This window comes from Chrysemys picta, chromosome 21 (assembly GCF_011386835.1).
Source record: "Chrysemys picta bellii isolate R12L10 chromosome 21, ASM1138683v2, whole genome shotgun sequence".
NCBI classification, from domain to species: domain Eukaryota; kingdom Metazoa; phylum Chordata; order Testudines; family Emydidae; genus Chrysemys; species Chrysemys picta.
Genome location: NC_088811.1, coordinates 7,676,291 through 7,702,066, shown reverse-complemented (window position 1 = coordinate 7,702,066; position 25,776 = coordinate 7,676,291). Strand labels below are relative to the sequence as shown.

Sequence of the window (25,776 nt, the reverse complement as noted above, 5' to 3'; positions counted from 1 at the left end):
TATTGTGGCGACGCTACTATTTTTAGCGTGAAGCCTGATGAGAGCGAGCAGGTCTCCCCGAGCCTGGAATCGCACCCCGAGCTCCAAGTGCAGATGTAGCTTCCATCCGCTCTGTGCTTCAGCGCCCCCCTGTACAAGTGGGATCTGTCCTGAACGCTGAGGGACGTGGCGAGGGTACAGCCGTGACTGAAATAGAGGTGCTAACACACTGCCACGATGGAGGCCCCCGAAGTGACCTGAAGAACGAATTCCAGGGCAAGAGGGGTCAGCGGAGAATGCCTGGCAGCCTTACACAAAAGGAGGGCCAGACGGAATGCCTCTGCTGATCACGCTTGGGTCAGGGCATGAAATCATTATTCGATGTCAGATCATACGCACACAGCCCACATCACCGTAGCGTTTGAGCCCCTCACAGCATCCCTGTAAAGCAGGGTAATACTAGCCCCATTTTACAGATGAGGAACTGAGGCCCGAGGACACGCAGGTGTGTGGCAGAGTCAGGATTGGAACTCAGATTATCTGAGTCCCAGTCCAGTGTCCTAGATCATTAGACCATCTTTCCTACCCAGATAAGAACATAAGAACGGCCATACTGGGTCAGACCAAATGTCCATCTAGCCCAGTATCCTGTCTTCTGACAGTGGCTAATGACAGGTGCCCCAGAGGGAATGAACAGAACAGGCAATCATCAAGTGATCCATCCCTTGTCGCTCATTCCCAGCTTCTGGCAAGATAACTCAGTTACTTCTCCTTGGGGAAAATAGTGGCTAACAATAATGTGACTCGGGTGGTGGGGAGGGGGCACGTGTGTGGAAATGTGCCTGTGAAATCCCACAGGAGGCTGTCCTGCGCTTCCTGCCAGAACAGAGGAGCTGGCATCCAGCACACACGCAGCTTTGCCCTTCACGGCTGAGGAACTTACTGCTGCAGAGGTCCCCGAAGACATAATAGCACTGCTCTGAGAAGGTGATTTTGTTCACAGTGTGCCTGAGGTAGCCGTGTTTTAACATGCTGCTGGCGTATTTTCTAGCCTCCCGTCTGTCCTTGAAGCCCTCCACGTGCGTGTAAAGCCAGTCGACCACATCTGCCCCTGCAATAGGAGCGGGGAATGGAGAAAGAGAAGGAGAAACATCCCAATGTTACTTTGAGCCGGCAAGACAACGTTCAAACTCCTATCATTATCTATCATAATGCATTAGTGCCGATAGGCCTCAACCAGCTCAAAGCATCGCTGTGCTAGGCACTGTCAAAAAAAAGATACAGGTCAGGCCCTGCCCAGGAAAGCTTCAGAATATCATAATTTCATAGCACCTTTCATCTGGAGATCACTTGGCCCACCACTGAAATGCATCCACCTCTGGGGTGGGATGGAGCAGCTGTCTAACAGCGCTAACCACCAGCAGCCATCAGTTTAAGCCAGGAAGTGAAAAACAATCCTGCATCCAGGTGGAGCACCTATTCATTTAAATGCTGGGGGAAATATACATGGAGATTTTTTTTTTAACATAGTGCATATGAGAAGGAATTAAAACAATCTGAAATGATACAGTGTTTATACAGACAGTGACAGGTGTTCAACAGATAGGGGGGGCCAGGAAAGGGGCCAACTCTAGGCTGTCTAGTGTCCTGTTTAGGTGACAAGTAAAAGTAACTTAGGTTGTTTAGAGCGCAGTACACATTTGCCTGCAGCACGAAAACACCATCTGGGTCACTTGGCAGTCTCCGTTCAAGAGGGGAATAGCTAGGGGGTGGTTCAGGTCACGACTGAGATGTGTTGGCAGAGCTGTGTGAACGTGCCGGTTTGGAGCAGCAGGGGGCGCTGCTATCCTGGACTCAGATGCATTCCACAGCTACATGGAGGCACAGGATGGGAACAGCAGTGGTATTACCCATAAGGGTTCAGGTGCAGTGGGACAATGGGTGGGGGATGTTTGTACAGTCCTAGCCCACACTAGTTCAAACTCGAGTCATTCGTGCTCCCCTTTCACAACTAGATTCTTCCACAGATACACACAAGAAAAAAAAAAGTCACCACGGCTCTAAAAGGCAGCTTCCCCCGCCCGTTTCTAACAAGCCACTGGGTGATCCGAGCAGCCTTCGGGGGACCCGCTTACCTATCACTGCATTGGAGATGGTAATTTTTAACCACATTCTGTCCCGGATTTCCAGGCCTGAGTCGGGTAACTGCATAACCTTGACAATAGTAGCCATGTCACTCTTCACAGTCAAGGGAGATTCTTCCAATTCTGAAAGGAAGAGAGGTTAGATGCTTCTCGGAGCTCAGCCACCTCCGTAGAGAGAGTCACTTTGTTTCAGCTCACCGTTTGGATTGCGCCTTTCGAGATACAGCTTTCCAAAGCAGAGGCAAGACACAGCCACAAGATTCCCCCCGTCTTGCCCTCAGCGATGGCACCAACGTACAGTATTCACACCAGTTCTGTAAAGATGCTGCTTGGCGTGAACAGTTTCGTCACTGAACTGCAGGCATCCTACAGGTGTTGGCTTCTCCAGCCAGTTACAAGTCACTACCGGCCCATTTCACTAGGGGGAGCTCCTGAGGCTGATCCAATCATCTGCAATTTCCCATTTAATTTGCAGTGCAGAGGGACTTCAGGCAACACTCCCTCCACATTCAACCCATCACAGGTCACATGGTGGTTGTACAACAGACAACGTTGGGAACAAGTACGTTTTGCTTCTACCTAGACCTCTGGGTTAATCACCATGAATGGTGGCACCTGCCAGGGAAAGAAGAGGGCGAGTCTATTCTGCTATCAATGCATTTGCAGCTCCTACTGATGTCAGTGGGCATGGTACAGGCATCAAAGAGAGGAGGGAAATGAATCGGGAAACTAGAAGACAGCCTGTATCATTAACAAGCCCTAGGCTGGTAGATGCCTTGAAAATGACCTTTATTGGTGGTATGCAGCCTTACAAACCAGGGAAAGTAACAAAACCCAATGAGAACACAGAGACCCCCTCCCCCACACTCCAGGCACCTCTCTTGCAGAGTATTTGGAAAAGCCAATTCTAGATGCGTCAGCATTGATCAGTCATTGCTGCTTCTCTCATTTCACCACCCCATCTCGTGCACAACGCCCCTGACCGGAGTGTTCAGCTGGAAACAAGAGTGATTTGTTTTGCTGATCCATTTCGATCAGAAAACCCAACAGTAAGTGCCTGCCAGATCTCCTGTGCTGGCTGGGCAGGATTAAGCCTAGCCCCCCGTCCCTTGTATGGGAGGGCTATTCTCCTTAGTTACCTCACCCAGCAACTCCTAGGACTGTTCCTTCCATTAGAGTGATGCTCACTATAGACCATAGTAATTAGAGATTGGGCTGAACCCCAAACGCCATCAAACTCTGGATCCAATTCCCAACTTCACAGCTGGTCATGTATTTTTAATGGGCTCCCCACCATACTCATTGTGTTAACCCTGCCTCCCGTCCTCCCAGCTCAGGAAAATTCGTATCCACCACATAGCTCAGGCCCATCTCCGGCAGAAACATAGCAAGTCATGAGCCCCCCCCCCCCCCGCCTTTCTCGAAGAGCAACGGAACCAATTTCATGTTGGGTCAGCCACCCTCACACTTTTGGTAAAAGGTACAAATACGAAACAGCAGAAACTCAAACCATTGATCTTGATACATGCACATCTCCACACTTGAAATAGATCATCACATGCCATATACACACGAGGCTGCTAAACTCTCAGGCCATCTGAGCAACACTAAGATTTTGCTTTTGCTTTAAGTTAGTTCGGTTAGTAACAAAAAGCAACTTAAAAAAAAAAAGACTCTCTGATTTAAATATGTGGGGAGCAATAAACTTGATTTTCACACGGCTCTGTCTCCAAATCAATATTATGCTTTTAAGAAACCACTGGAAGCAGAAGGATGCTGGATCAGTAGGTTGTAGTTTGCTGGTTGCTGTCCAAATCTGAAAACTCTCAGTTACAATCAAAGAAAATGTATCCACTTCAGGACTGGCCTTCATCAAGTAACCCTTGACCTGACAACATGATTTAGTGGGGTGGTGAATACACGAGCATTAGAACAGGCAGACATGCTGACCATCTTTTGAATTAGATGCATTAGCCCAGGGATGCTCAGATCCCAGTGGTTCAGGAGCAAAATTAGTGATCAACATTCCCCAAAGAAGCCACAGTAGTGTAAATTTATTGTTTCGTTTACTTTCTCTCTAAACAGAGAGAGTAAATTATATAGTCATTTTGCTGTGAGAATTATATATAATTCTTCTCACGGCAAAATGACTGACCAAGTGTTCTACAATTGGTTAATAACACAGTAAAAGTCTCCTGATTGGTTAATAACTTAGACTGGTTAATAATTAAATCCCACGGTGTTTTAATATCACGTGCTGCAAAGAGCCGCAGGAGACACATCAAAGAGCCACTTGCAGCTTTCTGAGCTCTAGTCTGAGTATCACTGCTTTAGCTCATTGCTTTAGATTGGTTCTGAGTGGCACCTTTCCCTGTCAGTTTCACCTCTCCACTTTTAGAGATTACGGCTAAGAAGGGTATATATACATCAGGACAATGCAGTTGTACCACATCTCCTGCCATCTTTACTTTGCACCTTCGTTCTAGTGCACATGCATGTACAATATTTGCTGAAGAGAAAGGCCCACGCAGAAGGAACAAGAAGCTCTGGGCAGGATACCCCTTTTCAAAAAGCAAGACAGTATTTCACAGTAACGGTCTGAGGGCTTGATCCAAACCCCATTCGAGTCAATGGAAAAAAAACTCCCATTGATTTCAATGGGGTTTGGATCAGACTCCGAAACACAATAGGTGCCCAGAGGGACTTTGAAATGCTCAGGGCTAGCTCCGGAGAAAACTGGAGTACTTTTACACATAAAGGTATCTAGGGTGATCTTAGAAGACCCGGACGGGCAGTAAGCAAGCTCCCCTTCTGAAAATGGAGTGGGGAAAAGGTGCTCTGCCTTTGATAGATAAACCAGCATCGGCGCTTGTACTGGCTGAAGGCAGCTGGCTCAACAAAGACAATCAGAGGCTGTTGCAAGAGACTGTTGCTCTGGAATGAGCTGAAAATTATTCTAGAACAAGGTACTTTTTTCAGTAATAATTAATATGGAAAACTGGCTCTATCTGGTATGAAAAAGTCTGATTTAACAGCAATTGAGAAGTCCGGTCCCTGAGGAGTCCTGTGTTTGAGAACAAGCCTGAAGAGATGATGAAACCAAACCCAAATAAGAAGCCCACGCCCTGCTGTGTTGTGGGTTTCACCTGAGGCCCTCCAAATCTCAGGTGCGTTAGTCACAAGTGTTGATGTAACACCGGCTGCACCAATCTGTCTGATGTTAGGAACAGGCAAGCAGGTAAAGGGGGTGGGCTGGAAGAAAAGAGGAGTCTTTCAGCCTGTTTATGTTATCCCAGCTCCGTTATATAAACAGAGTAAATCAGGAGACATACTGCAGTACTCAAAAGAAGGAACCCCGACACAGACTTGCACTCAGCTAATGCACCTCCATTAACTGGCTGCTTCCACGTTTACAGCCAAAACAGTAAAACTGATGTTTATGTTTGCAGTATCAGCAACGTAACCCTGAGAGAATCTAGGAGGATTTTGGACGGGGAAGTGCAAGGCTGGACAGCCCTGTTTGTATTTAGGCTCTTTGTTTATTCCATTCTAGGTTTAGAGGCGTGCTCTCTCTCGGCTTCTGCCGCACTTGGCTAAGAGGTTAATGGGTAAGATCCTCTCTTCCTCCTGACTCACTCCTGAGAGCTGGGTGTGCCCCCCAACTGTGCATCAGACTGGCTCCACGTGGAGGAGACCGAAGGGGAAAATCAAATGAATGGCAGTGCAGTTTGCTACCAACCTCACTGCTAGTCCTGTTGGCCTTGTTTGTAATAAAATGTTACCCTTCTATCGCGCCTGCCATCTGAGATTCCCAAAGAGCCAGGTGTGCTGGAACATTTTGTAGAATGAGGGGTGCTGAGAGCCATTGAACCGAACTGTAAACCCTGTATATGATGGAAACCACTTCAAGCCAGCGGGTGTGGCAGCACCTCCTGTTCCAGCAGCTATGCAAAAAGCATCGGAAATGTGAACGAACGAAGCCCCCGACACACCTCTGATGTGCGTCAGGATAACAACTTTACAGATGTGGAAACGGAGCCATTTTGTTCTGATTTCAGTTCTTTCTCCTGCTCGTGTTAGGAAAAGGGGACACCCTACGCCACAAGAAATGAAAAGCTATCTGCAGAAAACTGGTTTCACTCCCAAGCAACCTGCATTTCAGAAGCATGATGAAGAGGGTGTCCGCGTTCCTCATTTCCAAATCGTTGTACTGTGTAGCAAGGCACCCGATACATTAATGGTTCAAGAGGAATGTAAACAGAGTAACAGACTCTCATTGTTTGACAGCAATCAGACGACATATTAGACTCCAGTAATCTTTAGTATGTATAAGACTGAAAAAAATGCATCTCTAGATAAAGCCGTGGTGGGGTAAGTGGTTCACTTGCCTTTGACTGCTGATAATATTTTGCCCCCTTTTGTTGGTGCCGCCTACTGTCTAGGGAGATGCAGAGACAAGACCTAGAAAAGAGATGACTCCCCTTTCAGAGTTTCAAGGTGAGGCTGTAATTCTAGCTGCTGTCCGCTTATGAAATCAGAGAGTGAGCAAGCACCTACATGGTCTGGCAGGAACTGCTGGTACTTTTAAATATAAAGGCACCACCAACGCACAGACAACTCCAGGAATTTAATACTTCAGCCAAACATTTGTCCAGGAAAGATTCTGTCATTGATCATTAACCCAAAAGCCTTTAAATGAGCAATGAAGGTCTACTTTATTAATTATGATGATGATGATGATTGTTGTTTTGCCCCTATGGAAAAATCTAATATAACTTATTAGCAATGAAACCAATAGGGTTTCTCTAAGGGGTTACAGAAATTACGTTAAGCAACCTATAGATTTTAGGCCCCAATTCAGCAATGTACTTAAGCGCTTGCCTAACATTAAGATCGTGAGTTATGGAAGCTGGCTTCAGTGATTGCTGAATTGGAGCCTTAACAGAGAATGAGATTCCTCCCTACAGAAATTTTAAGGCAACCTACAGAATCTGTGGGGAATTATATCCTTGCTACAGATTGGGTTAAAAATTCTACAGAAGGTTCTCATTCTGTATTAAGGGTTTTTCCATACAGGAGGAGGGAGAAAACTTGTTCACCTTAGCCTCTAAGGATAGAACCAGAAGCAATGGGTTTAAACTGCAGCAAGGGAGGTCTAGGTTGGACATTAGGAAAAAGTTCCTAACTGTCAGGGTGGTTAAACACTGGAATAAATTGCCTAGGGAGGTTGTGGAATCTCCATCTCTGGAGATATTTAAGAGTAAGTTAGATAAATGTCTATCAGGGATGGTCTAGACAGTATTTGGTCCTGCCATGCGGGCAGGGGACTGGACTCGATGACCTCTCGAGGTCCCTCCCAGTCCTAGAATCTATGAATCTATGAATCCCTGTAGGAAAGAAATAAACACTTTTTAGTGTAAAGTTCCTTAGAGCGTCTAGTTTAGATTAGTTTCAGAGTAGCAGCCGTGTTAGTCTGTATCCGCAAAAAGAACAGGAGTACTTGTGGCACCTTAGAGACTAACAAATTTGTTAGTTTCTAAGGTGCCACAAGTACTCCTGTTCTTTTTCGTTTAGATTATTTCATTGCAAAACAAGTCTTGGAGTGGAAATAACACCTGAACTATAATTGGCAGTGTCATGGTTAGTTAACAGAGTCAATCTCTTTTTCTTATTACCCTGCGCAGCCGAGAATATTTTCAGTGCACAACAAAGATTAAAGGAGGTGTGTGTGAGCAATACAGCTAGATCTATCGATTCTCACCCGCTCTTTTAACCTACTCAGATAAGCCAACCCTTTCCGCTGTCACTAGTCATTTGAGGTATTTCAGTTTTTGGATGTTAAGCTGAGGGTATTTCAAACGGAGACCCCAAAATAGCTGGTCACCATTGAAAATCTTGGCCCAAATTTTCTAAATAGAGACATGCTATTATGAATAGCCACCAAAAGCATCCAGTTTGCATTGCTCCTCTCTATTTCTTCTTCCTTTGAAAAAATATGCCAGCCAACAAAGCACAGCAGCTGTCCTGCCTGCCGCAGAGGAATCGGTGGGGGGGTGGGGGGTGGGGAAGAAAAGCTTCAGGACACACACCGAGGCTTTGCCACTTTATGAGTAAGAACGAGACAAGAATTTGATCCTGATTGTGGCAAAAGTGCTGTTTAATTTTGCTGTTCGCAGGGCAATAGGCAAGTGTGTCCAGTGCGTTTAGCTAAGTTGCTCAGTGCATTGGTTGCCCTGTGAGCATCAACAGGACCAGTTAGCAGCAGCAGCTCAAAGTGGGATGCTAGATGGCAACATTTGGGAAGAAGTCATGAACCAGTCCCGCAGAATGTGTTTAGTTTCCGGTCTCTTTATTCTTCATTCGTTCATCCAGGAAAATACTTAAGCATGGTGCTTAAGTCCTAAATTGGGGCCTCAGTGGTGAGGAGCTGAACAGCCACCTGCTGTATGTATTTGTCTTGCCTCAGTGCCATGTGTTTTAAATCAAATGCTGCATTGTGCCCTGCACTCACACTGGAGAACAAAGACAGACTTATTTCTTCAGTTCTAACATTTCCAAGATAAGAAACCACAATAACTTTCTCACTTGGCAGACAGGAGAACTTAGGAATTGTCACACCAGACCAGACCAGTGGAGGAGAGAATCTGACCCTTCATTTCCTCTTGCAGGACAAAAGTCACCAGGTTTTGATTTTCATTTGTTTGGTTTTTTAAATTGAATAAAGTTCCAAAAAAGAAATGGTAACCCAATTAAACCGTATTAAAAACACTGTGAAGACTGTTTTGAAAGCAAATAAAAAAAGTTTCCGAACATAATGCCCCAGTTCCTGATCTGCGAGGTTATCCACCTGGGGAAAACGGCTTCTGGCTCTGTAAGGGACTGATAAATTAGGATGGAGCTCTGCCCTTCCATTTGATTGGAAGACGTGGGGGAAGCTCTTCTAACTTATGGTGCAAAATCTAAGTGCAAAACCTTGCTCCTCCTACACTGTGGTATCACTGTGTTAACCTTCGGAAAGTTTTATGCTCCCCACACGTTAAAATTAAAAAATTTAATGTTTTCTTGCGGTTGTCGTGTTTGTTTGTGTCTTGCTTTGCTTTTTGTGCAGCTCTACACTGCCGGCCCTGAGCAGAAGAGACCTGCCCTGTGCTGGCCGCAGTGCGACTTACTTTCCGAATCGTGAATTGAGCTTGTTAGTGAGGAGCTGGTAGATGTGATGGTGCTCATGGAGGGGCTCATACCGTAACGGGGGTACGCTCCCGTCATGGCTGTGGTATGAGAGATCCATGCTGCAGGGTCAATTGGCCTCACTGGTTCAGCTGGAACAGCAAACAAAAAAGAAAGAAACAAATCAGATTTCTGGCAGAATCCACCTCAGCAGGATTCAACGGAGGGTGAGTGGGGGTAGGAGACAATTATTTGGACACTGTCAGTATCTTGGGTCATTGTCATTCATGTGCACAGGGCTAAGATGATCACTAGTGTGGAGGACCAGAAGGAATTGTCTCCTTGGGTGTCCTATCAGTGACACTTGCCTTCGTCCAGGGCACTAAGCAGGGACGGTTGGGTTAGATTTGGAGGGGTACATCCAAGATGATCAGTTTCCTGTGATTGTAGCAGGAGTCTTCTCATATTATACTGTGAAACCCGACCCAGAGCCCAGACCCAAAGCTAACTGAGGTCAAGAAAGAAAGAATCCCTGCGCCCCCCGCCATTCCCAACTTAGAACTAGATATTCTGATCTGTTTGCAAAGGGTTGGGGGGGGGGGAACTTTCTACGATGACAGGGTGGCTGGAAATGCCTTGACCCTTGAGGTCTTTGTGCCATGGATTTTGAAAACCTTGCAACTGAGTAACTGGCTGCTCACTTACCCCTAGGGATAGTGAAATAACTCCTAGGTGTGGGGTCCCAGCACTTGGCCACCGTTAGGCTGATGGGTCTGAAAATAGAGAAAATAAATATGGATGACGCAGTTCTCTTTCCCTGTAGAACCGAGAGAAGGATACTCTCTCACGGTGAACTAATTTGTTCCTCCCCAGGGATGGCCAGATAGAACAATCACATTTTGAGGAGTCTTTTGCCCTAGGATCCCCATAGGGAATGAATCAGCAAGATAGCTACCAGTCGGTGTTGGTTTTAGCTAGTATACTAACAGCCAGAGGCTGACCTATTCCAAGTGGTTCAGATAGTCAGGATAAGCATCCATACTCTCGGTGCTTATCCAGATTGAACTGCTGAAACTTCTTGAGCTTTGCCCACTACCAATATTTCGGGAGACGGGGGAAGACAGGGATCTGGTGACACACTCACCCAGGCTTGGAGACTATTTCCCGTAAAACCCGCACTGCGTCATCATTGCTCATGTTCTCAAAGTTGACCTCATTCACCTGGAACATGTCACAAAAGACAATGATGGTCAGAGGTTGTCACTGAAGGGAAAAGGGCATTTTACTTAGGCTAGTGTTAGCCTGTCCCATGCCAACAGCAATGATTAGGGCATTGTCAAGTACTATGAGCGAGGCCCCAACTTTAATTTGTCTTAACTTTGTTTTCATTTGGTGGAGAGACTGAAGAGATTTTTCATTGCTCTAGAGTTGGTCAGCCAGCCAGCAGGGGGAGCTCAAGTTAAACGGCAACGATTTGGAGACTTACGTAGTAGGTAGACCTTGTGCAAGCTAAAACTTCTTTGCACAAGGTTGAATTTCACTCACGGGTTCTGGAACGAGGGAAGCTGGTGGAAAGGCCGAGCTGAAGCCAGTAATATTTCAGCAAGTGGCATAATTTTGGGGGCATGGACCAACCTGTAGAAGCATGTCTCCTGGTTCAATTCGGCCGTCTGCAGCCACGGCTCCTCCTTTCATGATGGAGCCAATGTAAATGCCACCATCTCCTCGGTCGTTGCTCTGTCCTACGATGCTGATCCCCAGGAAATTATACTTTTCTAGATAGGTAGAGGGGGGAGAAAAAGCAAGCGAGGTGATGAAAGGCCACTGAAAGCTGGCAGAGTATTAGTCTATGGCCTTAAGAGAGACAGGTGTCTTCCAGATTTCTCACCACCACCACATTATCAACAGAAGCATTGTAGACATTCAGACCAAGAGGCTAAGCTGAGCTGGTTGTATGTACCTGGCATATTCATCCAAGCAGGGAGAGGTTGTTGATCTTGGATTATTTTTTCATACGACTTGTTGAAAATTTGCACATTTTAAAGAAAATAAGCAAGAGGAACTGTACTGAAAAGACCTGTCTGCGCCTAGAAATAAAACACTTAACAGCATCAGGTCGTGTTTGTTTCTCCATACATCACTGGGGCAGCAGGAATTCAGGGCTGGTGAGAGGAGTTGGACTGACAAGTCTGAAAGTGTCTATTTATCCAAACCATGGGGACAACATGGGTGGCAGCAACGTAAGCCTCCAACACCAAGCTACCTTCCTCCTTACCCCACTTCTAGGAATAAGAGGAGAATTCCATCTCTAATGACCACAGTCATGGCCTATCCTGCTGCATCTGCCATGAAGATCGAAAATCTGAGACAGTTATGGTGTGGGTTATGTTATATGGACACACATCCACTCTGAACTGGATTGAGACTCACATGCTTAATTGGCAGTCTGGACAGCTGTCAACATTTATGCCCCTTGAAGTCAACGGGAATCTTTTCATTCATCTCTAAAGAACTTTGGATCAGGCGCTAATTTAAGTAGCTCAGCTATAGTATCATGCTAAGTCTTGACCTTAATAGCAAACGATGAACATTTACAGCACTCGACAAATAGAATTAAGAATAAAAATCAACAACGATGCTACGTCATCTTACCCATATTGAGCGTGACAGTGATGATATTCAGGGACATGGTTGAATCTGTGATACTGCTGAATGAGGATGACTGGAAAAATAAAATGGAGGCTTCATCAGAATCCCAGCTTTCAAATGGTTCAAAATCTAGCAATGAAAATAACTAACTGGGAGCAATTCACTGGAGCAACCAACGGATCAGATTTGGACCTTTCTTCTGCATGGGAACCACCTAGGAACCCATCATGATATCTTGAAATTGATTCCTTATTCATAATTCTTCAACAAATGTATTTCACCCAATGGTTGTTTGAAAGGGGCTCATAGCAATGCTCAATACCAGGGATTCTCTATTTGAACGGTGCATGCTAAGTCATGTGGTACAGTTTTGGACCAGAAGACCTAAAGAAAATACTCCTGTCGCAAAGATGCCCATTTGCATGCGAGTCTTGGTATTCCTATGGATCAAAGCTCCTTCCCAACCATCCGTGCAAATAAAACATGACCCCATGTAAAGTTTGCAGAAAGGCAAACAGAAAACGGGACACACACGGCTGAATCAAAACACTATCAAGGTTCAGCAAACATGTTTGAGAATAGCTCTTCTGTTAAGCTCTTTTTGCTAGAACTGGGCTAACATATTCTGTTTCTTTCAAGCCCCCGGGGATATATATTTTTTTATGAGAGGCAAACAAGTGCCTGATGAAATTATAATACATCCTCAGAGTCACTCTGGTGCGGCTGTTGCAGCACTGTCCCAGAATGGAGCGAGACACAATCCTTGCAAGTTGCTGAGTTTTTCCTACAAGCTGAGCATCCTCCGCTCCCGTTCAGGTCAATAGGAGAGGACGATGCAGGCTAAATACCCGATACTGTAGTAACCCTGCCATTGGCCCTTCCCCTTACTGAAGACAGTGTCCTCACTGAGGCTGTCTCCTGGGAGCACGTGGCAGTGAGAAGATGGGGCAAGAAGCAGGGTCACTCAGCATCAAAGGCAGAGGTCTGAAGAAAAACAACACGCTGGGATAATACTTCAAGATTCCTAGGTTGAGAACCTGTTCCAAAGCCCATAGGAGTGGATAGGAATCTTTCCACTAGCTTCAGTAGGCTGTTGACCAGTCCCATAACCTCTTTCTAGCACACACTGCGCTCATCAGAAACATGACCCTCCCCGCCGGATGCGGCATGACTCACCCCAACCTTACCCTGTCAATCTGGCGCATCCTTTGTTTTCTCCTCCTGCGTTTATGCTTCCGTATGAGCCGGGACGAAGTACTTTGCTCTGTGGAGCTACTCAGCCTGGGGAGAATTCAAAGCACAATTCAGCTGCATAAAAGTGAGGCCATTGGCAACTCTCTACCCTGCCACAAACGGCCGATGCCCGAAGATCCAGGAGGGGGCAAGAAATGTAGGCCCCAGCATCTGGCTCACGACGCACCCTCCTCCCTCCTTGAACTGCCACTCACCCCAGTGTGTTAGATCTTGGTCTCTGCCTAGCAGCATGCACAGGGCAGTAGATTAACTGTGACAAGGAAGTTACAGGCTAAATTACAACATGGATTAATGAGAATAATTTACTACCTTCCTCCTCTCCGGGAGCAAGAGGGAATTCAGCCTCCGACTTGGCAAACACAAATCTTTCTGATTTAACCACCCAAGGTCACAGATACCCAGCATTGCCTAGTACTTTGTGGTGGTCCTGACCCCATTATCCAATGAAGAAAAATGCACACAATAAAGACAGCTGTAGGCCAAGCAATGATTTTAATCTCTGCTCTGAAAGGCTCCAGCACAGAGAACGCTGGAGAATCATGTGATGCTACATTTTGAGAGCCCTGGAGGGAGAAAGAAAGATCCTTATCAGCATGCTGCTATTCCTCCACACAACTGGAATCCCATGTGACTCGGAACTTAATGGGGGCCTCATAGCTAAGGGAATAACTCTCTCAACTAGTTATGCTTGTTCCGATGGCTCCTCAGTCCATGGGATGGAGAAAGTTCCATCGCCACGCAGCCATTTATTTATTTTTGTTTCTATGATTTTCGAAGGCACTGTAATCGCTGAGCGTCACATCCATTCGTGCATTTTTCTTCAGAACTGATCGGTGACGTAGGGAAGTTGTATCATCCCCATTTTACAGATGAGGAAGTGAGACCCGAAGAAATAAAGCAACTTGGCCAAGGTCACACAAGCAGTCTGTGGCAGAGCGAAGGACAGAACCTGGATCTCACAAATCCCAGTCTGGTGGGTAACCACAAGAACATCCTTCCTCTCTATTTGTTACTCTAAAAATAGTTGAGAGAGACAAAGGCAAAAAGCTATATCTTTAACCAGCACAACGTAGCAGCTACAAGAGCAAATGGGCTGACACAAGTCCCTGCTTCACATATCTGAGCAAGAGGGACCCTGGACCTGTTTTTCCATGTCTACCTGGCTCTGATCTACAAGGCTCTGGCCACGTTCAAAATGCTGGAATACCACAAGAGAGGACAAACCCTGGAAATCTCATGAAGGGGCCTGTTGTCATGAGAATCCCCACACGACAGGAGTATCCAACTCCTGTATGAGCTGTGGAGTGAATATTGGAGACGGGAACCTCGCGGAGCTGGAGGGTTTGTGAACCTCTCGATTTATCCTCCGAGTTCACAAAATTAATTCAAAGCTCGTCAACATGCTTTCCCCAGCCAGCAGGGCAGTTCCATTTAGAGCGGCAACAGCCTAAATTTTCAAAAGCAACTAGTGAGTTCAAATGCCTCCATTACTGGCAAAGCCCACACACCACTTAAATCCTACCTAAGCACTCCACATATGGTACAGAATGGCTTCCGGGGTGCCTACATCTTGTTGGCTGCTCTGCATAGGGGTCAATTTCACATAATGTCCATTTTGCCACCACTATTTTTCCTCACTGGATTTTCATTCTTCTCCTCTTTCCTCCCAGAGTCTTTCCTTAGTAGAGCATGAACCTAACTGCGTTCAAGACTGAGCTGAATTCTCCAACCCACAACAATCAGGTGGGCTTGAAGTCCAGCGAAGTGAGTTTGCTTGAGTCCCATGAACCTGCCTGCTACTTGAAGAGAGACTCTGGGGAAACTTTCCTGCTTGGACGCAAGTCAAACAGCAAGATTCCTGGGAAGGCTGCCAAGTGAGAGGCGAGTGCCTTACTTAGGCTGATAAGAGTAGGACTTCAGTGGGCAAATTAACCCTGTGCCGAGATTTCATTCCATGCTGTGAGCCCTGGGGAAGGGGTGAAGTCCAGCATGACTCATGGTGAAGCACGCACTAATCTTTCTATTGACTTTCATGCAGCTGGGTTGGGCCATGAGACAGAAAGAATAAAACACATGACAATTTTTATATTGTCATCTTTTTCTGATTATAACTGCTTTAAATAATTCCCAGCAGCTATGCATCATGTAGTTGATTTTCAGCGTCTGTAACGATCTACTGAAGCATGCAGTAGTTTAGAAGGTGCTGCTCTAGACCAGTGTTTCTCAACCTTTTTCATACCAGAGACTGGCTTGCTGCCTCCCTAGACTGTGTCAGGGAGATCTCAGGGACCGGCGCCAGTCCACAGGCCAGTCATTGAGAAACGCCACTCTAGACAACTCCTAAGGAGTGGGATTCTGGTTTGCAATGGATAAACAGATCGCAGGACACATCCCATGCAGCTCACCATATCCTTTGTTTGGTTTCACAGTGTCACGCCAATCAAGGGGTTAATGCCACTGGTTGCTGTTTCCCATTGTAAACAGCAGGCTCTAGGTGAGAGATGTTGGCAAAATGCACATGCCATGCCACGCCTGAGATGTCAGATTAGGGAGGGACTTCTCCCAGTAGCAGAGAGTTCTTCCTTCGCCTCGCAGACAGAGGATGTTTTGTCTGGACAGGAAATCACAGGACCAGTGGGCAGAAACATAAGACACCTTCAAGACCCCCTAGCCCAGTTTTGCCTCAAGTAGTCTTGGCAGTGACCTAGTGTTGCCTCCAACATTTCTGACACAGAAGCATCTTCCAGCACACACTCTCCCTGTCAATATTCTTATTATCACCAGGCTCTTCCAGTAAACAAACCTCCCGAGTTGCCCATGCTGACAGGTTGTGCCAATTCCTCCCCTCCTGCTCTGAGGCACATCAACACGGTGCTGCTTAGAAACACAAAGAGCAATTATACCAGGGGTTCAATCGGATTCTCTCTGGCAGGCTGGACTAAAAATATTTGTCTGCAGTAAATCTGGCTGGAAAATGCAGCTGCTCTCTGACTTTGTGAGCACTTAGAAGTGACGTTTTAATCTCCCATCAAGTCAGGGACTCAGTGTTTCAAAGATAGCTTTGATATATACAAGGGTAAAATTAGCTCAGTTCCTAATTGCACTGAAACCAATTAAAGATGTCCTGATTGTAACTTGTAACAGTTCATTGCTAAAATACCAGCAAGATGGATACATCTTAGACACTGGTCTGATGCAAGGGATGGCCAAGAGAGTTTGGCTAAAATATTCTCACCAATCCGTAGTTCGCTTAACTTTTCCTCCCATTCTCTCTGCTCCTTCTGCAATTCTGGGCTCTGGCCAGGGCTGGAAGTGTAACGAGTCATTAGCATGGTTTGCACTTGGGTCTTCCGGCTCACAAGCTAGACTTCTACCATTAAAGCTTAGCTGGTGGCTAGTAGTAGGCTGTTATTTTCTAATGACCCAGCCACTAGATGGAAGTCGCATCAGACATGTTGCGAGTGTTACAGAAGTAGAGGTGCAAAAATACCACAAGAAAGGGAACAGAACAGAAGGAAGAAGTAGCAGAAATCTTGAGAGAAAGCCTGTTTCCCATGAGACTTAGAGGTTCTACAGGTTCAAAGAGGTCTGAGAACTAGCATCCAAACTCTGGGTCATTATTCAATCCAAACAGTCCAAACAGTCAGATCTTCTTAGAGGTTCTTCCACCAACCACCATCTTATACGTCCTTTATTACTGATTTCTTAAAGAATAATGTACCCTACCCCTTCTGACTTGCTTACCTTTCATAATTATATCGAAGGAATTCTGAAGGGGTAGGGTAAATTATACCTTCTCAACGGAGACCGTGTCAGAGCAGAGCGTGGTTATTAAAAGCGTAACAAACTGATTCTCACAAACTGAAGGGAAAGGGAAACAATCTTCTTAATGATTCAGGAAGATGGTTTTGTAACCCTCAGGAAATTCCAGACATTCAAAGCATCCAATTGGCTCTAAAGTGCTGCAGAGGTGGTATCTGGTCTGGCCAACACCACTACCCATGTGTCCTACTCTCTAGGCCAGAGGAGCTGGGCACTCGGTTATTATTTATTTGCATTATGGTAGTGCCCCAGGCCCGACTGAGCTAGGCACTCTCTAGACAAAAAAGAAGACGGTCCCGGTCCCTGACAATGTACACTATATGAGAGTACGACTACAGGGATGAGCCTAGATAGAGGGATTAGACAGAAAGAATAGGCAAACTGGGGAAAGATACTTGTGTACGTGTGAGAGTGATGGCAGTCAGAACATTTTAGCATCACTTGCAGGCTGATTCCACTGTCAACCGCACTCTCAGCATCTTCAAAAGGATACACCTTTACCCTCTCCATGTACCTCGGTGATCCTGGATCAAATTATACTAGTCTGGAGAAGTGAGTCTCATTTGGGAATCTGGGTTCCATTAGGATATGCACCTCTCCAAACGCTGAACACTGTCGATCTGTAAAAATGGAACTGGATATCCCACAGAACAGAAAGATTTCTGGCACTTTTGTTTCCAGCTGGTATCAGACTAAGAGGAGTCATGTTCTTTTGGTTTGCAGTATTTCCAGTTCTACTCTGCATCAGAAACCAGGGGTTGGGGGGCCAGGGAAATCAGACCCACAAAAGATCTCAGTTCATATTTGGATCTAAAATATGGTCCATGATTTGGGACAGTTTTTGTGCAATCCAAATTGGCTCTTTCACTCTTTGTCTTTCAGAATTCAGGACCACATCTTCAGCCTTAAGATATACTTCCCTTGGCTTGCTTTCTGGCATCCTTCCATCACAGATGAAGGATGTTAAAATGGTACTTGCAAAATGTATGCGAAAGAAATGAAAGAAGAGGAATTTATCCTGAAGAATGCTGCAAATGTGTACACGTTTAATTCAATTAATTCTTGATCCCTTCTTGTGGGAAGCTGGGCAAGGTTTTAAGCTGTCTTAATAACCTTGGGTGCAAGTACAAGGAAAGCAGTTAATCTTGGCAAGACTTCTAGATGATGTGAAAGCATGTTTGTAAATATCAGGCTCCACAGTCGCTGCGATTTCTTTAAAAAAAAGAATAATTAGGGAAAAATCAAAGGAATCAAACTAATTTTCTCTTGCACATTGCCATAACATTTTAGCCATCTCTTAAGTTCTTCTTGCCAACTTTTTCATACCTGCATCCTCAACAGAACTGCTGCTTACTCCACGTTTCATCAGTAAAGAAAATATATATTACAATTACATAGTCATACTAATTTGCATTTCAGTAGCACTTTTCACGCCCAGTATTTCACAAGTGCTTTATGAGAATTAATTACTTAATCCTTACAACATCCCTGGGAGGCGGGTAGGAATGATTACTGCCATTTTGCAATTGGACAAAGAGTGTGACTTGCCCAGGGTCACCAGGTGTCAGTGCCACGCCAGGAATAGAACCCAGGAGTCCTGACTCTCAGTCTCCTGCTGCAACCACTGGCCAAAAACTCCTTTAGCTCTCCTCAAAACTGAAAGGCTACTAAATGCTACACAGAGGTTATAAAACGAGGACAATCAATGCAATCTGGTTTCTCCAAAGAGGGGGAAAGAGTGGGGGGGGGAGGAGAATGGTAACGATAGACGTAATTTGCAAAAATCGCTTCAGAAAACGTTCATTTGGTTCTTTCATGCAGTAGACTACAGCAAATCTGAAGGCAGTGCAGTTGGAATTCTCGCCACGATTTTGACCACATTAGAGCTAAGAGTTCTTATTAATAATAATTATAGGCTACTGTCAAAAACCTAACTTCCTAACAGCCTTTCGTTTTCCAACTATTTACGGTCTTAGGGGAAGGAAGAGAGACTTTAGAAAAGTACCTCTTTATTGAATGGATTACTCCCCAGCAGCTCTGTACTCAATGTATCACCCATTACCTGCAAATGCCACTAAGTTTACGCTGTTTAATGACTTGTGTACTATACCCCCATTATATCACATTGCTTTAAAGGCATTTTTTAAAGAGAACAAAGTTTTTTGTATCTTTTTCCCACCTCCCAGAAGAAAAACACCAAAATGAATCAGAAGATCAAAGACTGAAACTCCCTGAACCATAAAAGAGAGTGAAATCACTACTGTCTGTAGAGAACCTGAGACAGAGATATGCCAGCACTATTTAAAAAAAAGAAAAAAATGATGTCTCCTACCATATAAAGCACAGATGATACATGAATCTTGGTGTAACAGGATTCTGGTTAAGAAAAGAAACCTAAAAGATGGTGTCGAACTGGGGAACTGTACTGCCTTGAGAGATCCACTCACTGAAATAAATTCCCCCTCACTAAAACCCATCACGGCTTTCACTGGATTGGAAATTAACCAACTCTGGCTGCAACGCTCCAAGTTAAAAATCAATCAAATACTCACAGAGAAGTACCACAGAAAGTTCGTTGTTACCACCATAAAATCCTTCACATTTGGATTCTTCTCTCAGTGTTGTCCCCCTCACCCGCTCACTCCCCACTCTCAACTCGGCCTCCAATACTAGAGTTTATCAACGCCATTAAACAAACTCACCCCCTTTAGCTCTTTCCCCAGGCCCCCATCCCCAGCAGCTCCGGAGCGTGTTTGGTTTTCTATCGGGCTGCGTTTGCCGGTGAAGAAAATTCTCCCCCCACCAGCGGAATCTCTCATCCGCTTGTGAACATCGTCTTTGTTAGAGAACAACATACCTTGGCGCATTCCATTACACTGCTCTTCCTGACGCGCTAGCCTGGCAGCTGCTTTGTATGCCAAGAACTTCTGCCCTCGCCTAGAAAGGAAAGGGCCTTGGCAGCAGCTTCTAAGAATTTCGCTCTCATCTTGGGTCAGGTGCAGAGTTTTCTTTATTAAAATATAGGACAGGATTTAGCTGGGTCTAGCATGCTGTGCTTCAGTAGCCACCCTGACTGTGCTAATCCTGCCCCACTGCATATCTTGCTGCCATGGAAATAATTCATTTATTTACAAGAAACAAAATGAGCTGCAAGGCTCTCTTGGAAACCCCAAAGGTTTTAGGGAAGCTTAGAATGGATGCAGGTTAAAGGCAAAGGGCCAGATTCGGCACATCATTTAGGCACAGGGAAGGCTGATGGGCTTACTCTTGTGTGTAAAATACTTGAGGATTGGTCCGTGCATTTCCGCACGTTGGCGATCCATGCCCCACGGCTCACATTTGCACGGGGAATTTCCATTTGCATGTGAAATTATCAGCTTTGGCTGGGCGTTTTTCATCCAGACTGTGTCTTGCGAGCACATATTTTTCAGGTCAAAGCAAAATCGGCCAAACTGTCAACAGATGACCCGGTAGCCCAAACGAGCATGCACATGCATGGGCAAATGGGCATTCTGCATACCACATTACCCATTTGAAAAACCCGCCCTTTACATGTGTCAAATGGAGTGAAATTAAGGGGGATTTTAGCAAATTAAAAATAACTGAGGCCCCAGTTCAGCAAGGAGCTTAAGCATCTGACTAGCTGCAAGCCTGCAAATAATTCCTCTAAATTCAATGGGCCATTCATATGCATGTGCTTAAATACCTTGCTGAGTTGGGCTCCGTTTTTGTTTGCTTTTCACCTTAGAAATAACAGGAATATCAAGTTGTGTCTTTCGTGGTTTTACTAGAGGCCTCCTTGGAGTACCAGAGACCTGGAACGGGCTTTTTCAGCTCAGCATCTCCAGAGGACGTCAGCACAGCACTAGATACAGCATTTATAGCTACTTGCATTGGAAAACCAGCAGAGGGAACAAGAAGTTGGTCTTGCAAAAACAATGGTGAGTTTTGTTTTAAAATCTTGCAGCAATAGAGTGGTAAAATCTTTAAAAATATACAGAATTAGAATATGAGCGCCTTGTCATCCTACAAACCCTTTAAGGCAAGGCAAACGCAACCGGAGAAAAAGCAAGGGTGCTTTGATATGGAAGATCATTTTGAAAACATCAAGGAGTATTTCCCCACTACTCCCAGTGCCCTGGCTCCAGGAAAGGTAAAGTTTAATTAAAATGCCCATATAAATATTTGGCAGAACAGGCCTTCTTTGTAATAGCATTATTTGGGATGAATTCCTCTACTGCTCATAGGGATCATGGAATATGTAATTCAGCATTAATTAATGTCTACTTACTTGGAAGGTATTACCAAGATATTTTATTACAATATTCACATCATAGAATCATAGAATATCAGGGTTGGAAGGGACCTCAGGAGGTCATCTAGTCCAATCCCCTGCTCAAAGCAGGACCAACACCAACTAAATCATCCAATTACCCCAACATCATTACTATGGAGTGTTTTGCAGCTAATAACAAGCCAAAAAACCAACATCTGTCCTGGTACTTGAGGTCTGCACATTGTTTGGGTTTCAAAATGTAGCCGTCCTTGCTCTGAGGACACAGAGCAGGATAGCTGTTAAAGGCATGGAAAGGCCAGGAATTAGAGTTGTTCCTTAATTGGAACACTCACACTCAGCTACAGGGCAATTCGGCTCTCGGTCCAAACGTCTCAACTGGGTCCCATCGCTAGTATCCAGAGATGAACGGGAAGGAGTAACCAGTAGGCCAGTGCTCAGATCAAAGTAAAGGGCAAATAAGTCCCCCATGGATGCGTCCCCAGAGGTGCTCCATCATTTGGTTTCAAGAAGGGCCGCTGTGTATTCTGACTTTGGCAGATCAGACCATCTTAGGAGGCTGTGCAGAGAAGGGAATTCTCCTCCTGCCAGATACTCCCAGCTGTGCATCCCCACTAAATGGGATTAATGTCCCAATTGGTCTCAAATGGGTTCCCTGAGAATTGCAGCGAAGCAGACTCCCTGATTAAGTGGCTCCCCATTAAGCGGCTGGTCCTGTCTACCCATCGACTGAGCAGTCAATATAGAGCAGGCACCATTTCAAACTCGACGTCCACTGTAGTTTCACCCTGTGATAAGAAGGTGCCACAGCACTGGGGGTGAGGCAAATGCTGGGGTTTTAAAGGACACTCGAGAATACTTCTTATTGCCCCTTGACTTGGAAACTCTCCCATCTCCTCCTTCAATTCCCCAACAACCCATGTAATCCGGAAAACCTTCCTACCTTGAGCCCCTCGCTTCTCCCCACCCTCCCTCAGTCGAACAGCTGTCCGTGACTGGTCTTGGTCTTCCACTGCAAGCCCACGGGGGGTAGGGAATGAGTCTTACTCCAGGTAAAGAGCCTGGTAAATTCACACTGTTCAACAGGGGCTTTGCCATGAACCCAGAGCATGGAGCAGCTTGTTGGCCGGCTTCTCCAGGAGAAAATCGGGAATCAGATTGTGACTCAGTCAGTCTGGCCCCTGGGTCCTTCTCCTTCCTCCAGGCAGGGGATGTGATTTGCATCAGTCCTACACCTACTGCAGACCAGGTTTCTCCTCTGTACCCGCTCAGCTGCGCTGGCTGGCAGCACACGTGGGTAGGTGATGTGGAGCCCAGGCTCCATCTGCTCCCGAACCCTGCCCGCTGCCCACCTTTGCAGAAGCTGCCCCATGGCGGCTGCTTTTCCTTCCCCACACCCCATTCCAAGCTGCAAATGGTGATGGGGAGAGTGTGTGTAAGGGATGCCTTACGCTCCCTTAGCCCGGTGCATAGCTAGGGTCCCAGTCTGGCTCTACACGATTAAAAGCCACACAGTAAATCCATCTTAATTGCTCAGCGTGAATTCCCCACCCCGGCTCCCTACCTGCTTGTGTTATCGTCATCATCCGAGTCAATGAAGCTGCTGGACTCCAGCTCGCTGCTCATCATGGTGGAAGAGCTGTCGTAGCCGGGCGGGTGCTCGCGGTGCCGGTCCAGCTTGGGGTGCCCATTGAGCCGAGGGACTGCGGAGAGAACAGCAGGAAATCAGACTGAGGTGGAGCGCGGGGGACAAACGACTGCAGTGGCATGAAGGTGCCAGGGATGGGAGCATGTGACTGACACTAAAAACAACCAATTCCCAACAGCCTGGGAAAAAGGCCCATCTTGAAAACAGAACCACTTAGTGTTTGGATTTTATTCAACAACTGACAAATCCTACCCTAGCCTTCCCCAATCTATCCCCCTCTGGCTTATTCACAGACCAGGTTTAAGGTTCACAGGGAGAGTCATACAGGGGTTAGGGCAGACTGGCTGCAGGTCAGGACTGAGGTGCATCAGCAGAGCTCTGTGGGGAGCCCAGCGCTGAAAGAGCAGCAAGTGTTGAAAGTCAGGACTGAGGTTTGTTGGCAGAGCAGCACAAAGCACGGGGTGCCACAAACTGGGGGGGAGACACGTAGAGCAGCGGGGAAAAAATGTGCACTGCCCCGGTCTGCACAGTGCTATCAACTTCTCTCTCAGACACAAATCCGTACATTTCCCCCCCCCCCCCACGCCCAGTCAGGTTCCCCACAACCTGGGCAGCACAATTATGTTGCAGCCTCATTGTCTTGGCCTTTCCATATGCATAAAATATATCGGCACATTTTCTTCTGCTAACACAGCTCTGAGTATGCAATCAGAGTGCAAGGATTTCCCTGTACATCTTCCCTCCAAAAGTGTACCCCATTTACCTGAATGCACCAGTGGTTCACCTCTGGCTACAGAAACACTCAGGATATCCCTCTGCAAAACAAACTTCCTCTCTCTCTTCTCCCACTCAGTCACCTGTCACTAAAAGACCCTTGACCTAAGAGTGATACAAGAAAGTTCTCGTCCTAGACGCCGGAAAGGCTGTTTCTGATAAGGCACCCGGTCAAGAAATCAACAAACTGGACTTCAAAGCAGAAATGACTTTTTAAAGCACACTTTCTAATCCTTGGAATGCCTTCCCAGGTACAAGCAGATTATACAATGGAAAAGCTTCATACGGAAAGAATGATGGTGCCAGGAATATACAAACCACAGGGCAATTATTATATCCAGGAAGAAACTTTCACAGCCTAAGACTTTGGGTAAGTTTTGAAGTAAGATTATTTGAAAAATACAAGCAGCAGCATGGACTAGAAAATAGACACAGGACCAGGGGTTGAGAGAGCTGATTTCTAGTCCCAGATCTGCCACCCTTAACCTTGCTGCCTCGGTTTACTCATCTGGGAAATGGGCATCTGACTACTTCCCTCCTTCCTTCCCAGTGGAATTAATTGTAAAGCACTTTGAGATCTCCAGATGAAAGGTACCCGAGAATTACAAAGCACTATTATTTTTCTCTGTAATTCAAGCACTCCTGGTTGTAAAGCTAGATAATCAAAGTGCTGTGACAGTAACCGAGCCGATCCTTCTGGTGCATAATTTCCAAATCCTGTTCTGTCGCCGCCTTGGCCCAGTTTACGTGAAGTTAGCAGTGGAGAAAGGGGCTATATTGGCAGTCCCTGAAGACCCAAGTCATCTTTGTATTGCCAAAGTGGGTGCAACCTGAAAGCAGCACTGGCAGTTCCCCTCCTCCTGGCCAATGTGACTCGATCTTGGTTTGCAGGGAACCACGCCTAGCAGCATCCCTCCTAGCTAGCCTATGCTGCACGAGGGGATCGTTCAGATGTCATGGTCCATCCAAGCCCTGATGCTCTGCTAGGATTGTGAACTAGTTCTAATAATGGGGTTCGAGACTGGAATCTTGTCCTCTCGGAACTACGCTGAGACCACCGAGGATGGTCCTGTGTTTAACACCTTGGGTGGGAGATCAGTGTTCAGTTCCAAGCACTGCCTCAGATTCCCCATGTGACCTTGGGACTATCGCCATTTAATCTCTCAGTGCTTCAACTCCCCATCTGTAACACTGGGACAATGGTATTCCGCCTCAACGAAAAGCGCAAGGGGAATCGACGGGAGAGCATCTCCCCTCGACACACTTCAGGGAAGACACTGTGGTAAGTAGATCTAAGTACATCGACTTCAGCTACATTATTCACGTCACTGAAGTTGTGTAACTTAGATTGATCCCCTCTTCCCCGTCCGTCGTGTAGACCAACCCTTAAATAGGCTGGAAACTAATAATGTATGTGTATATTGCACCACAGGTAAAAAATCCAGTGGGAATCTCCTCATCAAAATAGCCTTCTAGTTCTGGATTTAAAACCAATCTCGGGGACCAGGCCACTAAGCCTCTATATCCCAGACTCAACACAGACAGAAGGGAAAATAAAGGGAAGTCAAATTTTGCCCCTCCCAGCCTGGACCATAGGAGTGTTCGGGCAAAAGCTATTCTAATGATCAAGCAGGTGGCCTGGAAACAGACACACACGTCTCTCAAATGGTCACTGAGGACTAAACTGTGTTATTTCTTCTCATGGGGAATCGGCCAACTTTGACCTTTGTCAGCCAAGGTCAAGTAATCTGTTCTACAAACTCCCTGAATGTTCAAACCCAGCACCTCAGCCAAGCTTTAAGAGCCATTTTTTTCTTTCACTGGTGCTGTCACCCGTGACAAAACAGAAGGAGAAGGGAAAAACTTTCCCGATTCTAAAGCTGAGAAAACAGTGTTCTGTCCATCAAATTAGTAAGTTTCACACAGCTACCAAACTGTCCGTTAAAACCACAGAGAATATCCTTGGCTTGGGCTAATGACAAGCCTCCTTCCTGGGGAATGAGTGAATAGTTTTAAATCCAGATACAGTGCAGTCTAGTGGCTAG

At 46.0% G+C, this 25,776-nt stretch overlaps 1 protein-coding gene across 7 annotated transcripts in view; it reads right to left on the bottom strand.

Annotated features, from left to right (window-relative positions):
* DVL1 (dishevelled segment polarity protein 1) overlaps positions 1-25,776 on the bottom strand; it is a 180,806-nt gene that overhangs the window by 10,506 nt on the left and 144,524 nt on the right. For 6 of the 7 annotated variants that reach the window (XM_065574790.1, XM_008167283.4, XM_008167284.4 and 3 more), the window contains 9 exons: positions 22,874-23,012; positions 13,127-13,220; positions 11,943-12,012; positions 10,926-11,065; positions 10,435-10,511; positions 9,996-10,063; positions 9,293-9,442; positions 2,115-2,246; positions 923-1,090 (listed from right to left, as the gene is read on the bottom strand). In XM_065574790.1, coding sequence (XP_065430862.1) covers positions 923-1,090; positions 2,115-2,246; positions 9,293-9,442; positions 9,996-10,063; positions 10,435-10,511; positions 10,926-11,065; positions 11,943-12,012; positions 13,127-13,220; positions 22,874-23,012 — 1,038 coding nt within the window. The remainder of the gene's footprint in view (positions 1-922; positions 1,091-2,114; positions 2,247-9,292; positions 9,443-9,995; positions 10,064-10,434; positions 10,512-10,925; positions 11,066-11,942; positions 12,013-13,126; positions 13,221-22,873; positions 23,013-25,776) is intronic. The other variant, XM_005292909.4, reaches the window with a different exon arrangement.